The sequence below is a fragment of the Hypanus sabinus genome, chromosome 5 (genome assembly GCF_030144855.1).
Source record: "Hypanus sabinus isolate sHypSab1 chromosome 5, sHypSab1.hap1, whole genome shotgun sequence".
NCBI classification, from domain to species: domain Eukaryota; kingdom Metazoa; phylum Chordata; class Chondrichthyes; order Myliobatiformes; family Dasyatidae; genus Hypanus; species Hypanus sabinus.
Window position 1 is genome coordinate 128,912,152 of NC_082710.1, and position 17,035 is coordinate 128,929,186.

The 17,035-nt window shown below is 40.1% G+C and overlaps 1 protein-coding gene across 4 annotated transcripts; it reads left to right on the forward strand.

The window, feature by feature from the left end:
• The first annotated feature begins 8,384 nt into the window (after positions 1–8,384).
• On the forward strand, positions 8,385–15,296 carry spry2 (sprouty RTK signaling antagonist 2). Of its 4 annotated transcripts, none has more exons than XM_059970382.1 (2): positions 8,385–9,037; positions 12,334–15,293. In XM_059970382.1, the coding sequence occupies exon 2, from the start codon at positions 12,385–12,387 to the stop codon at positions 13,351–13,353; it is 969 nt and encodes a 322-aa protein (XP_059826365.1). In that variant the 5' UTR covers positions 8,385–9,037; positions 12,334–12,384; the 3' UTR covers positions 13,354–15,293. The 4 variants fall into 4 exon arrangements, with proteins under 4 accessions (XP_059826365.1, XP_059826367.1, XP_059826368.1 ...); XM_059970384.1 differs by lacking the exon at positions 8,385–9,037 and adding an exon at positions 10,218–10,312 and having other exon boundaries at positions 12,334–15,295; XM_059970385.1 differs by lacking the exon at positions 8,385–9,037 and adding an exon at positions 10,361–10,487 and having other exon boundaries at positions 12,334–15,296.
• Positions 15,297–17,035: the final 1,739 nt, after the last annotated feature.

Here is a 17,035-nt window from a genome sequence, read left to right on the forward strand (position 1 = left end):
TCCAGTTTAGGAGGATGCTTGCCTTGGGGGTGGTGGGTCTTTTGCTAACTGCCTTTTGGGGATAACACAAAATAGGCCATGTAAACAACTGCAATGTATTTTGTGCAAGGTATTTTCCCAGTTTAACCTTGGGAAGAGATCCACAAGCAGACAGCAGGAAAGATTAAAGAATATGCTCAAAATTTCCTTGAAGAAATGCAATTTCTCACTGACTTCTGGCTCTTACCTGCTTAAGGTTGAAAATGGATTTGGGATAGTATTGAGAACCCCGAGGATATAAATCTAGACACATAAGTTCTGCTCAGAAGGAAGGAATTATCTCACAAACCAACCACCTGCCTACCACCTGCTTTCCCACAACCCCCTCACCAATGTATGAATACCTGTGGTTTCTACTTTGGATTCATTAGATATCCCATAACATTCAAAACCTGACTGAGGGTAAACCATTCACAGCCTTGAGGCACTGTCTAAAGCAGTGGTTCCCAACTTGGGAATACTGGACACCCTTGCTTAATGACATTGGTCCACCACATAAAAAAGGTTGCAAACTCCTGGTCTAAAGGGAAGAAGTCAGTGTTAGCATTTGTGCACATGAATGTTGAAGGGGGTGATTCATGAGATTTAGAAATCAGGTGTTAATTAAATTATTCACATTCTCCAGAATAGAGATAAGTTTCTTGAGTCCTGTTGAGGTTGCTGTCTTCCATGCAAACACAGAATACTCCACTAAACTCCTCACATGTCTTACAGATTGTGAAAAGTCACTAGGAATCCACTAAGCACTTTGCTCAGCAAAGAATCCCCACTCTCTAACATACTCTTGCATTCACACTATATATATGGATGATCCAGACTGGGTTCTGGCCAATGGTGACTCTACATGCACGCAGGAGGGCTCAGAAAATGTAACACCTTTGAATGATACAGGGAGATGCATGGACTATCTCTTGATAGACTTCTTCAATGAGTGTCACCTGGTGCGGTACATGTGCTATTTGCCACCTATCAACCCCATCAGAATGTTATCCAGATCTTACTGACTACAAAAATTGGCTGTTTCCTTTGCTGACTAACAGAAAAATGAATCGATCACTGTGCAATTATTAACAAATATCTCCAATTCTGATAATGTGATGAAAGGAAGGTCATGTAGATCATGGGGCTGGGAGCACCACTGTAGTGATGCTCTATGACTGAGATGATTACCATTCATTAACCATGATCATTCTCTTTTGTGCAAAGTATGGTTCAGCCAGTGCCATGCTTTCCCTTTGATTCCCATTGATTTTGGTATTATTGAGTCTCTTTGATGATATATTTGGTCAAATACTGCTTACCAGATTTCCGTTACTGATGTGCAGAAAATTTTAGGAAGATTGAAACCATTCTCTTTGGACCCATCAGCCCTTAGTAGCTAACCCCATCTCTTCTCCTAACAACCATCTGAAAATGAACCAGACTTTCTTCGGCCTTGATTCACACTTAGTGCGAAGGTGATTTTCAGACCACTTTTCTGTACTGGCTCAGACCTCCAAATGTCATCCCGACTGTTGTGGTGATTAATGACTTAATCCTATTCCACTTGGTTAGCAGCTCCCACATGGGAGGAGTTCACATACTGTACAAGCAGCATTATCAATAAAGTTCAGTTGAATATCCTGCTTGTGGGTGTGTGCTCTGCACTCTCCCTTATTATCTAGCTCAAAACCTACCACAGCTTATTCACCGCTGAAGCCCTCATCCACATTGTTCTATCTCTGGAAATAACAGTTCCAATGCACTCAATGCTGGCCTCCCTTGTTGCACGTTCTGTAAACTTCTCAACTGCCCTCACCCTAACTCATAACACTCAGTTCACCCATTACTCCTGCACTTCATTGTATACATCTCCCTCAGTTAGGCATTAGTGATTTTAAAATTCTCATCATTGTCTTCAAATATTTTCATAGTCCCACTTCACCCTATCTCTGCAATCTCCTCTAGTTCTTTAACTCTTCGAAGTACTTGTACTAGAGAAATCCTGATACTTGGAAGATTTCTGCATTCAGTTCCTCCATCACTGGTCCAGAGTCTGGAAGTCCTTCCTTAAATCTTTCCAGTTCTTTACCACAATTTTCCTGCTGTTGTCCAAATAATGAACAATCTGCTCAAATATCAGTATTTATGATAATTTTTTATTTGATAATGTTCCAGTGAAATGCTTTGCTTTGAAAATGGAAGTTGTTGTTTCTGCATTTCCTTCCTCTCACAATTAACACAGTAAATGTTGGAAAAGTCATTCAAATCTCACCTCATGTAATTAATCACAAAACAGAACATTTGAATCCACTTGTGGACACACTAATAGTGCAACAGAAGCAAGCAGAGGAAATACACGGTTACCCAAATGCAATAACTCTTTTTGATATTAATGATTTAAAATCAACTATTTTTTTACATTCGCTCTTTGTTGCCCAAAAACAGGAGCTATTTTAAAGTCTGCAGATTTTTGTGATATCCAGTGAATGCACATGTGTTATATTCCAGCCCAAGTTTTTAAAAGATATAAATATATTTAGCAGAGTTTCTGACTGGAATAAATAACCAGTCTTCTATTGGGCCTAAATGTGGAATTATTCAAAATACTGAATCCTGATCTAAAGATGCCTTTGAATGCAAATGCATCTTTTGATGAACTAGGCAAAGTAAAAGGAAATTATTTCATTGTGATAAGGAAAACGCCCAAATGCAAAATCTGATGGGCATAATTCAAGAAAAAAATGTTTTAAGTTTAAAACAACAATTGATTTGGATATTTATTATTTTTTTCTTAGCAACTCAGTGCAGATAGGCCCATCGAACCCTTTGAGCCACGATGCTCCAGCAAACCCACAACCCCGATTAACCCTACCTTAATCAGCGAACATTTACAATGACCACTTAACCTACCCGATCCGTCTTTGGACAGTGGGAAGAAGCTCAAGCACCCTGTGTAGACTCACACATTCCACAGGGACGGAGTACAGAATGGCACTGGAATTGAACTCTGGAACACCCTGAAGCGTAACAGCATCGTGCTAACTGCTATGCCATGATGTATGTCATGCAAGTAATGTAAATAAAGAGAGCACAGTATTCCTACATTAATGCTGCGAATATATCTTACTGACAGCCTGCTAACTCAGGGAGCGAAGTGTGATAATTGTCCAGTCAGAGGATTGTTAGTCACTTGAATCCGCATAGAATAGGCTTGACTTGGTGACAGGTGACAGCAATCAGAAAGCACATACAGCAGATGTTAGAAACATGAAATCGAAATAGAAAACGTTGGAAGCGATCAGCCAGCCAGCCAGCGCCAGAAGTGGATCTCAATGAAAAATTCCAAAAGTTAAATTCTTTAAATTTTATTCTTACACTTTATTGAACGATATTTACAGCATTGTCTATAGTCATATCAACAATTATTTGTTTTCAATAACAAAGCAATTCCAAAACAAGCTATAGTTCAGATGATTGCAGTTAATCATTCCTTCCATTAAATAAGATGATATTTGATAGTACAATTACAAATGTCTCTACAAGAGAGTCTCACTTATGACAGATGAAAACACATGGCTATGATTAGCACCGAGTGAAGTTATTTATCTCCTCTCCTCTTTCCCACGTTGCTTAACGTATTAATGTCTTTTAACAATCTAACTTAATATATGGATTTCTTTTACTATAAAGCTTTCTTACATATACTAGAATTTATGTTAATAATTCCTCTACCATTGTTACATTTTGAACTAGATATGCTGCCCTTAATATCCTTGTTATTTATAATATTAGGCTTCTTGAGAACAATATTTCCCCAATTAAGATAAACTCTGAGAGAACTGTTAAGGTATATTTTGGTCTTAAGGTGTATAGCAAAATATTAACTTCATCAACCAATCTATGAACCTGAATGTGGGCTGTAGGTTAAAGTTAAAATGCAGCTCTGGACAATAGTTTCCTAGCGCTGCAGTTAATTGAAAATAGCAGACAGTGTTGATTAATGTTTATTTTGGGTGCCTGGAGTATAGTTGTGAAGAAGTATGTGGGAAAGTTATATGTAATTCAAAGGAAGCATGTTAGATGCATTGTAAATATATAATTGTCCTTTGATCTTTAGCATATAAAATGTCCTGCAATTTTGGGTTAAGCAGGCCTCTTCCATCAGAGAGTGTTTCATTTTTGTCAAATAGAAGACTATTTCATATCTACCAGCTGCATCTCTCCAGTGACTTTGTTCTTACTACAACAAGCAATATCACTAAATTTGTTTCCTTAAAGGTGCAGTATATGATATAATAGTAATGCCACTTTTCAGAAACAATATTAATCAGTGTTGTTTAACAGTGTACAAATCCTGACTGATGGAAATTGGATTTGTCAAATTGTTAACAGTAAAGACTGAAATCCTGGGGAAAAAAGTGGAGCTAACAACTGATAAATATTTCTCACAAACCCCTAATTAAAATAACAGTTCCAGTTTGTAGAAAGTAACTCTATTCATTTAGTAAGTGCAATTAATGCTCAATTATATGAAAAATAGCTTGACATGCTTATTAATAATTTAATTATGGCTCTGATTACTTAATCCATAAAAAGGAAACGTGACTTCTGTCAGAATCCACAGAACATAATTTAAATTATGATTGTTTCTTCATCACCAGTTAGTTAGGGTTCCAGCCAGCTTTTATTTAGTTCTCATCACCTTTCTCTGGGAAGATGTTGAATCATGCTGGAGTGCAGTTTGTTGGTACTAACAAGCCTCCAGTATGTTGCCTGAGGGGACTTCTTGAATGTGCGAACCTCAATAGTAGTGCTCACAAGATATTTCAGTACAAAGAACAACACAGTTGAGTTTGAACATGTCCCCAACAAACTTGCACACTCTACAGTAAGAAGCCTTTGAATGTAATCACAAGTGGGAATGTGCCCTATAACTCAGAGCAACCCAGGCGCATTGAAGCCAGCTGTATTTTTAGTTAATAAAAGAGCAGAAATTGAACAGAGAAAAGGAGGATTTACTTTATATCTTTCACATTCCTTTCAGAACATTGTAAGGTTCTTAGGAGCTAAGGAAGTGTTTATAAAGTAGAGTCTGTGAAGGTACGTAAGAAACAAGTCAGTCAGTTTGTACAACAATAATATAATAATGTCCAGGTACTTTATTAGAGAATGTTATCTGAGAGATAAATATGGGCTAGGGAAAATCACACTGTCCTGAATTGAAATCACACAATGGGATCTTTCATATCCACCTGAGAAAGGAGAGGCGGTTTCAAATTCACACCAGCTCTTAACTCACATCTCCAACATAGCTGCGCTCTCCAATAGTGCAGTGAAGTGTCAGTTTTGATTTTTAAGTTCAAGTCTCTGGGGAGAACCTTAATGCAACACCTATAAAAATGCTTCTAACTAAACCACAGCTGACCTCAACCTTATGTATCTGTTCTACATGGTTCTGTGCTGCCGTGCAGTGCAATTGCCCGTTAAACCCTACAAGGGAAGGATTACTTCAATATTTTTTGCTATTACTTTTAATGTAAAGACTATAGAAATTACATTTGTATCTATTTTTCTATACTGAGCATAGCAAGTAACATGGCAGTAACAGCTGTCGACTAAATACATCACTCAATTCCTAATAGCACTGTAGCCTGTAAAGTCAAGATTTTTTTTAATGTTCAAAGTAAATTTATTATCAAAGTACATATATGTCATGATATACAACCCTCAGATTCATTTTTTGTGGCCATACTTATCAAATCTATAGATTAATAACTATAGCAGAATCAATGAAACACCACTCAACTGAGGTATTCAACCAGAGTCTGCAGCCCACAGAACGCTGCCAATGGTAACCGGTGTCAATCTGACCTTTACATGAAGTAAGGTTAAACAGTGGCTCACATTGAAGGATATAGGGAGTCGGAGGAGGAACCAGGTAAGTAACAAGTAGTAGGGGTGCTGCCTTCCCATTCCAGTGATCAATATTCAGTCCTGACTCCTGGTACTGTCCTCAGTGTGGAGTTTGTGTGCACTTTATGTAACTGTGTGCGTTTCCAGTGGGCTGTTCACTTTCCTTTTCACATCCCAAAACATATGACTCGCTCAGTTATCTGGCCACTGTAAATTTCCCTTGGCATGTTCAAATGTGGTTGAATCTGAGGGAATTTGATGAGGATACAGGACAAATAAAACGGGATCAGCATTTTACTTACCATTATTTATTGCGCTACACCGTGGACTAAACCCTTCCGGCAGTTTGAGCCGTGCTGCCTAGAAACCCCTGATTTAATCCTAGCTGAATCATGGGATAATTTTGGACTGTGGGAGGAAACCGGAGCACACGGAGGAAACCCGCACAGTCGGAGGGAGAACATCTTTCTCCTTACAGAAAGCGGTGGGAAATGAACCCGAGTTGCCGTACCATAAAGTGCCGTGCTAACTGTTATGCCATCATGCTAGTTAGTGTAAGTCAGTGGCTGAAGAGGAGGACATGTGGTAATTGTGAAATATATTAGAAGTAGATCAGTCTAAAGGAAAAATGAAAGAGGATGTAAGTAGTATTGCATGAGCACCTGGACGAAATGTGTTGGAGGTTAGATGAAAAGTATTCTGAAGAAAGAGGGAAATGGAATGGAAAATATAGACAATAAGAATTTAAAGGTGGCACATTAGTGTGGCTGTCGGTGTAACGTATTTACAGTGCCTGCACCTGGGTTCAATTCCCATCACTGTCTGTAAGAAGTTAGTACATTCTCCCCTTGACTGCATAGGTAGGTGCTCTGGTTTCCTCCAATGTGCCAAGAATGTAGGGGGTAGTAGATTATTCAGTCACATGGGTGTAAACGGATGGCACAGTCTCATTGGCTTGAAAGGCTTTGTTTCCATGCTCTATGTCTCTGAAAACAAGGAGCAGGAGTCGGTCCTTTGCCCACTTGAGCCTGCACTACCACTCAGTACTATCACTACTGATCCGGTATTGACCTCATCTCCCTTATTCCTCCCTGTCCTGTGAGGAGGGAATGAGATGACATCTTGGTATCTGATGTTGGGGGGGAGGTGTGGGGTGTGGGTCTGGAGTACTCTACCCATTGGGTAATGGGTTGGGGTTTATGGCCCAAGCATGCAAGATGAAAGTGTGTTGGATGGGTGAGGTGGGTGCAGGCAATTGTGGTCAAGACCATTGCTGGCATAAACTCTGTGTGCCAAACGGCCCACTATTGCCATTCTTTGATCAAAATGTTATACTTGGCTGACATCAGGTCCTTCATATGCTGAGTTCTGTTAGCTATGGATAAGCAAAGATCAATGCCATGTTTATTTGTTCCTAACTGCACCTGTCTCTGGTTTCAACCGCACCGGCTCCTCATTGGTTCCCTCATCACTACCCACCACCCTGCTTCCTTCAGTCCAAACAACTCCATCCAATCTTCTTCCTTGAACTATACCACTGTGGTCTAACTTCCCTTTATGTGGGGGACCCTTTCCAGAATGACTCTAGTCTATATCCCTACCTGAATCCAAAGTGTGACTCTTTATTACTAATTATTTCCACTCAACACCATTGTTAAGGGGCATTGTATTAGTCACTCTGCAATAGTTCAATAGTTCCAATTAATATCAGAGCCCATTGGAAAGTTTCCCCATAACTACTTTTTTTGCTGACTTCCATCCTTTCTAAAACCCATTTTCTTCTACCTCTCTTTGTCGTTGCCCATCTCATGAACACTCTTCCTCTCTCCCTGTCTCCTCTCGCAGTTCATTTTGTTTTAGGAAAGTTAGAAAACACAGGCAGCTGTTGGCTACTTTTACAAGTAATCATGCACCTTAAAGTACAAAACTTGTATACACTGCCGTCTTACTTTTAGTCCATCCACTTGAATAATTTAGTTTTAATCAACTTTCACAAATGTTGCCCATTTTATGGCCGTGTTGAGCTTTGGTGTGAACAGGCAATAACTCGAAGTTGCACACACAACAAAGGGTTAACAATTCATGGCTGGCCACTGGAAATGTCTTCTGTGTTTATATTAAAATTTGTATTTGGCTTGTATTCTAAAGAATTTTCTTTATATTCAGATAATATTCGCTTTGATATTTTCAAGTATAGAAAACATCAACTTAACTATTGTGGCAGTTTTTAAAACCAGCAGGCAAATCTGTGCATTGCAGTGTAAAAAGATTCGCTCTGTACAGCATGCTGAAGCGGTGCGGGACTCTCTTTCCTCGCACGTAGTGAATATTCTCCCCTCTCGTCCTCTTCTCTTCCCCCCCCCCGTTTCTCTCACTCTAATGAATTTGAGCCGAGAGCCAATCAGCAGAGACCGGATGCAATATATCCTCTGGGACAACAAATGCTCTATTCGATCCCATGCAGATGACGCCATTTACCCATCAGCTACCACTGGAAAACTTAATAGCAACTCGAGCAGATCTGCTTCTTTAAAGCACTTTGCAAACTTCACATCTGTCGGAAGGTCTGTGGAGGCGGAGGGGCAGCGGCACTGCAAGCGTTTGCAAGGGAAGGTCCACTTGTGAATGAGACCAAGCGCCCGATTTCCTTCTGCAAAGTTCCTACATTGACAATTTTTTTCCATAGCTGCGTATGTGCGCGCGCCCGCCCTCGTGTCTGCTTCTTGCTGGCTTCATTCAGAAAAAAAAGAGGAAGGATTTTTCGAACTTCACTTCTACCTGTCTCTCCCCCCCCCTCCCGAGAAAAAGAAATTTAACCCCCGGACTACTGTCTATCGATCGGCTGCTGTAATCGTCGATCGCACAAGGTCCCATACCTTGCATTCTCTACCCCCTCCCTCCCCAACTACCAACCTCTCCCCCACCCAGCTCGTCCATACATACGACCCTCAACAACCCCCTCCTCTCCACTGGATGCTTTAACAGATAGCCCCGGCTGATCTCCGCCAGAATTTGGATGCGCAACTGTTTTTTGGTGGAGCTATCGGCTCTGAACTGCACACATCAATCGAGTGAGGGGAGAGAGAGCTACGCTGCGGTCACGGTGAGTTTAAAAAGAGACTTGAAAATTGCCTTCGGCTGGAAGGAATACTGTTAAGGAAGCTGATAAACTTTTATAAAGCGACCAAGAAGGATTGGAGGGGGCTCTTGTTAGCTTCAAAAGTCAGTGGGCGAATTTCATTAAGAAACGGAGACACTTGGAGAAATGGAATTGTTGGATCAGGAAACTTGATTTAAAAATTGATGTTTTCGAAAGTAAGATGAAACTCTAACGTGAATACTCCCACAGCAACATGTTGCACCTTGGAAGGCTGATGCTGTTAGCATTCGGCGACATTTAAAACTCCTAAACGTAATATAATGTATAATATCCAGCTCCGCGCCATTGTATTGGATGGTTTAGGGGGCGTACAGTCGGGACAAGTTAGGAAGAGATTTTTTTTCTCTCTCTCTTCATTTGGAAAACATTGTTGCATTTTCCTGTATTTTAGTTTAGTTATGCGATTGCTTGGTGTGAGATACAGACGGGGGGGGGTGTGTATAACACACTGGAAATCTCGACAGGATGGGCAATTGGAACTGAGTTTACACCATGGGTTATGGTTTCTTTAAAAAATAAATAACATTTTGTTGGGACGGCGTGAACAGCGAGGAGTGGGAAGTTAAGGCGTTCGCAATTGCCACAAACAGTTGATCCCACAGCATTTTAAACAGGGGCCGATTATGATGCATGGAAAGACCACGGATGTATTTTCCTTTAATGTTAATAAACACAACTCTGGTTTAGGAAGCGGTTTTGACCTGCGATTCCCCGTTCTGTGTTGGGACTGAGAGCGCGAATTTAGCATGGACAGATCATTCGCTTCTATTTGTCCACCCGGACCCCTCGGTGTCCCCTCTTCCCTCACGCCCACCATGCTCTCTCTGTCCCCCCACTTCATCGGCCCTTGCCCCGTCCTTGCTCCCTCCGCCCTGTTCCTCCCCTTGCTGGACCGTTTTGCACCTCTTGGCCCTCCTTAGAGTAGCTTTTGCCCCCCTTTCCACCTCCTCCCCGCGCTTAAACCCCACTCCCCATCCTCTTCGCTCTCTAACCTGAGTAAGTGGGAGTGCACCACACCGTGTTCCAAGTCTCACCTGCGATTGGAGCTGGTAGTAGCTCCGTCTAAACCCCCCCCCCCCCCCTCCCCGTCCATTCACCAACCCTTTATCCGGTTGCATGTTTGCAAAAGGAGCGGGTGCTGCTCAAAAGTTTCCACGTGTTTGATGTTATTTGTTATGAAGAGGACAAGGGAAGGAAGTCAGACTGAACCAAAAGAAGGTCATTTCGATTTCTTGCATAATTTTTGTCTGGAGTCTCTGGAACTGTGTTGGCGCAAGAGGCAGATAGTAATCCCATTTACCGTCAGCTCTGCTCTCCAGCTGCATGGAAACCCTGTTTTCGTGGTATTCCACTCGTGCACAGAGCCTCGCCCAGAATACGCGTTATGTTAAGAGTGAGCATTTTGCCAAATTGTGATTAAATATGTGTTGGTAGATTGATTATACCCAAGTTATATGTCCTGTAACTATTAAATTGTCAACTCTTTCCCAGTCCTGGCTGAATATAATGATACAAAAGTTGTAACAGAGAACCCACAACTTTCAGAAGGTATTCCTCTGCAGGCAGGATTCTGGGCTATATGGCTTGTGTCCCTTCCCAACGTGTGCATTGTGGCTTTATAGTACTAGAGAACATAATTTTCAGTGGCCCTGGACGACTCCTCTGTACTTCTGACAGAGCCAATTAACGTTTTAAATGTTTTTGTTGTTTGCCTCTTATAGTTTTATATTGCCACTTGATCTGAGTTGAAGTTTGTCTTGTGTTGAGGCGTGTCTCACATTTTTATTATGGATATGATTGAAATTGCTTTCATTGAAAATTTAGGATTCTGCTTTTCAGTTGAAGTTAAAGATAATGGTTCATTGATTGGTTACTGTGACATGAAATAGATATGATAACCAGCAACAAATTAATTAGTATTCACGTTAACAAATTAACATGAAACAAAACTAAACAGAAATTGTGTTTTTCTGGTATTGTATTTAGTACCCAAGTTACCTTCAAATTTTCCATATTGTTTCATTTAGTAGATCTTTAAAAATACTTTTTTTCACTAGTTTCCTCGTCAGATACTAGTCTGTTTTCCTGCATGCCATTCCTCCCCTTTTTACCCTCCCTCCCCTCCTGTTAACATTTACTTCAAACCATTGCATACACCTGGGGGGGGGGGGGGTGGAATAGTATCTTACATTAGCAGAGAGGTGAAGGAGTAACAAAATTTTTGTCAGGAAGAAACCCTACAGACCAAACGCCTTAGAAATTCCAGGGAGGTAAGGAGAACATTTACGTTTTTTTATGAATATTAACTCACTGTAGTTTGCTTGTATTTGGTAATTGGTAAGATGCAAGTCTTTACAACTCTCTTTGGGCAATTGTGCTTCCCCATCCAGACTGCACCCTTCCTGACAGAAGTATTGTGCTGTATTTTGTGCTTGCTGTGGTACTCTCAAGGTCCTGTTCAAGAGTTGTGTTTTTAATTAGCTCTGGTAGAGTTCCAGACTCTGCACACTGGAATTGCATTAAGTCTGAAGAACATTTTAGACATTTTTTTTTCGAGTGAAGAGCTAAGTTTTTGGCAAACTGAGGATCATCCATTGACATATCTGTTACTGGTTCCCCATCCAACTATCAAAATGAAAATCTGTAAGTCTTCAAGGCACAAGAACCAATTAACATTTAAAATTTGTTTTTGTTGTTTGTATCTTATAATTTCATATTGCCACCTCATCTGAGTTGAAGTTTGTCTTGTGTTCTTACTATGAATATGCTTGATTCCCAAATGCATACCATTATTTAAATGTCATTGAAACTTCCAACAGTATCTATAGACTTTGAAAAAGAATGGAATAACCTTTAGAGCTGGAAGACAATGCTTTTGTGTTGGTTCTCTTTATCTGGGCTATTTTTTATACATTGTCTGTACTGACTGTCAATAATTTTCAGAAACATAGACTTGGTAAGTCGATGTGCTGTTATTTGAAAGGGTGTATGGGGGGAGGGTGGTAGTTGATGGTAGGGAAATGGGATCATGAAATTGCTGAAGGGAAAATGAACAATGTTAGAACATGCCTCACTTATTGTTGGGTTTTGTTGCATGCAAAGGTGAAAAGACCGAGCACTTGTGTTAACCTTGGTGTTCCCAAAAATTTTTTAAAATCTCTTTTTGTGTTGCTTTAACACAAAGTACTGCCTATTTTTTTTCCAATAAAATACTGAGGTTCTCCTCTTCTTTCTAACAGGACTTCAGATGTGTTCTAAGCCTGCTGAAGTGATCACTCCTCATTGTACAGATGGATACGCGAACTCAAAATGGCAGTGGTTCCCCAGCCCTGCTACAGTTGCTGCGTGACAGTGGAAGGCAACACATGGAACCTGATCCCAGGGGTGTTCAGCCGCAGCAGGTTCAGGTGTTGTCGCTCGATCAGATCCGAATCATAAGAGCCACTAATGAGTATACGGAGGGACCAACTGTTGCCCCAAGGCCTGGGAGCAAGTCTGTATACCGACCATCTTCGCAACATAAAAATGATAGGATGTCTGGATTAACAAGCGACCAAGACCATCAACGGCTTAACACCCGCAGTCAACACCATCATGCGCATTCTTCATTGAGGGCGCCTTTAATTCGTTCAACTAGCACTGTGAGTACAGGTTCCCGGAGCAGCACAAGGACAAGTACAAGTAGTACATCTTCTGACCAGAGGCTTCTGGGACCTCCTTCCTCGTTGCCACCTGGCCACGCCTCTGATCGGATAATCAGGGTGCAACCCAAACCGGAATTTAAATCTGATGAACTAAAACCTCTGGGGAGAGAAGAATTTGGCAAGCACATCTATCGGTGTGAAGATTGTGGGAAATGTAAGTGTGAGGAGTGCACTTGTCCGAGGACTCTACCTTCCTGTTGGTTCTGCGACAAGCGGTGCCTCTGCTCGGCACAGAACACGGTGGAGTATGGGACCTGCGTCTGCTTTGTGAAGTGTGTCTTTTACCACTGCTCAAACTATGATGAAGAGGACAACTGTGCAGATAATCCGTGCTCCTGCAGCCAGTCGCATTGCTGCGTCCGGTGGTCAGCCATGGGCCTTATGTCCCTCTTTATGCCCTGCCTGTGGTGTTACCTGCCTGCCAAGGGCTGCCTTAAGTTGTGCCAGGGGTGCTACGATAGGGTTAACCGTCCTGGGTGCCGTTGCAAAAATTCAAACACTGTTTGTTGCAAGGTTCCCAGCTTACCTCCTCGGAACCTTGAGAAGCCCTCCTAGTTGCAAGGGAGAGGGTACTGTTTCAGAGCTAGCCCTCCACACTTCTGTACCTTTGGTAGTTTGAGTGGAAGAAATGTATTTATAGTGCCAGCATTGAGCACAATGTTGGATCGTTTATCTGTATGCCTTAAAAGGAGTAAGCCACACAATCTGCAGCCATTAAAGATGATCCTTCTTTGTTAAAAGAAAAAAAGGTATCTCCCATTGTTCTTGGGCTCACCTTCTAGTTGACCACTCAGCATACCTTATTTTTTTCTGTGTAGTAACTCTGGAACTTAGGGGGACCTCTATGGTTTGCAGTGACAACATTGTTGACCCCATTTACTCCATCTCGCTTAACCAGTGCAGACGAGGATTAAAAAAAATCCAATCAGTTAGATCAAACAGGATGATACGCAGTATCCGTTGTATTTGAGGTGACATAAGCTAAGGGTAATGCAATGAGACTCCCTGGTCTTTTCTGTATTGTATGTGAATACTTCTTGCAGAATTTGTAAATTGGCAAATTGCTCTTTTTTTTTTGCTGCCAGAGTTAATTTGTTATATTTTTGTATATACAATAATATTAAGACTGTGAAAATTGTGCCATATAAATGGCAGATTTACAGAATATTATACTAATATGTTGTACATTCAGCCAAATGTGAATTGGTCGATCATTATGTTTAGGCTATATTTTACCTTACAAAATTCACCATTATGTCACTCTTGATATCATTGACATCATGTATATTGTACAGTTACCATAAATTTGGTCTTTATTTTCTAATTTTTCAACATATTGTTTAGTGTAAAGAATATTTATTTGAAGTTTTATTATTTTATAAAATATTTATTTTAAAAGGCATCTTACAAATTCACCCTTTAAAAAAACAATGGGAGCATCATAGTTACTCAGAATGAGGGTGATGCGAATCAGATGCATATGTTCACTATAAAATAGAAAATATATTAACGTTTTGAAATCAAACTGTGTACTACTTTGTGTTTTCTGCTCTTTTTAATCCTGTGGTAGAAGACAAAACTTTTGCGAAACACATTGAATACACTTGGCAATCATTGGTCAGATAAGTGGTATAACCTTTTGGTTTTCAAATGTACTTTGACATTACACATATGTTGGGGGAACTTCTTGAGTGCTTCCTTGTATGTTGCTATATTAAGTATGAGCCTCTCTTGTGATAGAGCTCTCTTAAAGTCATAAGGACAACCTACGATATTATAAAACACTTTCTCCTTGATTCTCTACTGTGGTATGCTTGGAGAATGCTGCAGGCAATACTGGCAACTAGGCAAACTTGTATAATACACAATAACAGCAATGAAGTAGGAAACTTGTACTGGCATTGCGAACTCCCAATATCATATTTTGTCTTGGCCTTGTCACATTCCTCAGACCCCCCACTCCTCTTCTCCCAAACGGCTCCTTTTAATATTTGCATCTTTTTAACTAATTCATAAATGCACATAGTTCCAAAGGCACCAGTAGCCCTTAAAATTTGTAGTAAACCAGGGACCAGTGGATGTCAGTGGCCTTTCCTGAATATAGATGTATATTAGAAGTACCCACTGACTGAATGCAAGATATAGATGGATTCATTTAAAAATATTTAACATGGTATCACTGACACTTGCTATCTGTAGATAAAAGATTTTTGGATCTTAATGTTGCTTTAATAGAATAATGCTGTGGTCTGTTTAACTTGGAAATACAGTGAGGGAATAGATGCTATAATAAAGAGAAATTTATTATGCAGTTATTTCATTTACTTTGACTTAATACCAGTTTAGTTAATTGTTGCTAAATTTATTAATGCCATAGTTATATGATCTATTATTAAATGCTGCATATTTATACACAATTACATTTGATACTTTAATCATACATTCAGTAAATCAGCGCCGACAAAGAGGTGACAAAATGTATATTTTTCTGAGATAAACTTTTAAACTCCTGCTAATTGTTACGTGTAGCTAATGAGATGTAACTTGGAGATATTATCTTTCCTGGTGTCTTTTGTTTTCCTGTTTATATTTTCTGGTTAAACTAAGTCCAAGTTCTGCTGTGGTCAGACTTCATTTCTACCATACCATCACAAATATATAAAGTCCTGGTTAAGTTAAGCTAAGATCAAACTCCCTTCTAAACTTGAATGATTTCGATTTTTGATAGGACATTGAACAGTCAAATAAGTTGTGCTGAACCAAATAAGCAAATAGTGCCCAATTAATCTAATCTCTTCCACCTGCATGTGGCCCACAGACCTGCAGTCTCTGCATATTTATGTACGTGCCCATCCAAAAAGCCTCTTAAAACACCTCTGTGTCTACCAGCATCACCACCCCTGGCAGTGCTTTCCAACCACCTGCCACTCTGACTTACAAAGCACACACACTACTGCTTTGAGTTTACTCCCTCTCATCTTAAATGCATGCCTTCAAGTATCAGAATTTTGACCTGGCGAAAAAGATACTGGCTGTCTCTTTGCCTCTCACAATTTTATACTCTCCGGAACTGAAGTCTGGGTGTTTCTCAGTGTACACTGCAGAGAAAGCATTTTTGAAATGTTTGCAACTTGGCAGTTCCAGACACTGCTATTATGGCTCAGTACAGGTAATAGGAGAGCCAGACCCTGATCTTGGAATCACTATTAAAATGTGTTATGATTGCTGAGCTCCAGGGCATATAGTCTGTATTTTGGTGATAAAGGAAGTTGACGATGTGCAGAATGTGATCCAAAGTGATCCTTGGATCAAGCTATAGCCAAGCTGCTATGTAAATTAACACCGCAGGTAAAGTGAATATATCCATCCTATTCATCAAACATTTCCACACAAAGTACTTCATCGTTTCAAATGGAAAGCTCATAGAGTGAAATATGTGTCAGTATGTATGCGCAACTTTTGTTAGCTTCATATTAATACTTCCTTTACTTCTGTTGGACACAATGTGAATCCACTGCAAATACATAAATTAAAATATGTCTTAAAGCCAGTTTTAGCAGCTTTAGACCAGATTTGATTGCAACCGTCACATTTTGGATGCTTGCAATTCAAAATTGCTCCAGTTTTCTGTTCAGTAAAGTGTGGCTCTTGGCATGATATATTTAAGAATAATTGTTAACTTGGGAGTAACAAGAGGAATTGAGACTTAAAATTGCCAGAGTACACAGCTGGGCAATCTGTCTGGGAAGAGAAGTCAGGTTTAATGGTTAGAGTACTAGTGCTTCAAATAACTGCAGGATGCAAAACAATAACCCTTCCTCACTCCCTCACTCCATGGTGGTGTTTGTTAGTTTCTGCCATTTTCATTTCTCAGTTTGCATTGGCAGTGCTTTTTTTCCATTTTCTATGCATAATGATGTGTAGCCTTTGAGGAGATCTAAAGGTTCAGGGAAATTAATTAATGCCAATGAAAATACAGTTACAAAATCAGAATTAGAGCTTATTTTTCTATAATTTTAGACCCCCATGTTTGGCAATTGAGTACCACCTGATGCTTCTTACCATCTTAAACAGAAATATAAAGTGTCATGACTTTAAATTTTTATTTAGCACGTAGCCGGTTGCTGAGATTACTTAACCTTATTCTGCATTTCTGCAGGAGGGTTCAGACTCAAACTGGTCAAGCACAGCTGTGCTTGTAACTTTCAAAAAGAATGTCCTGCATTTATACCACAAG

Coding starts and splice junctions, on each gene's coding strand:
- spry2 (XM_059970382.1), top strand. CDS start 12,385: ATGGATACGCGAACTCAAAATGGCAGTGGTTCCCCAGCCCTGCTACAG.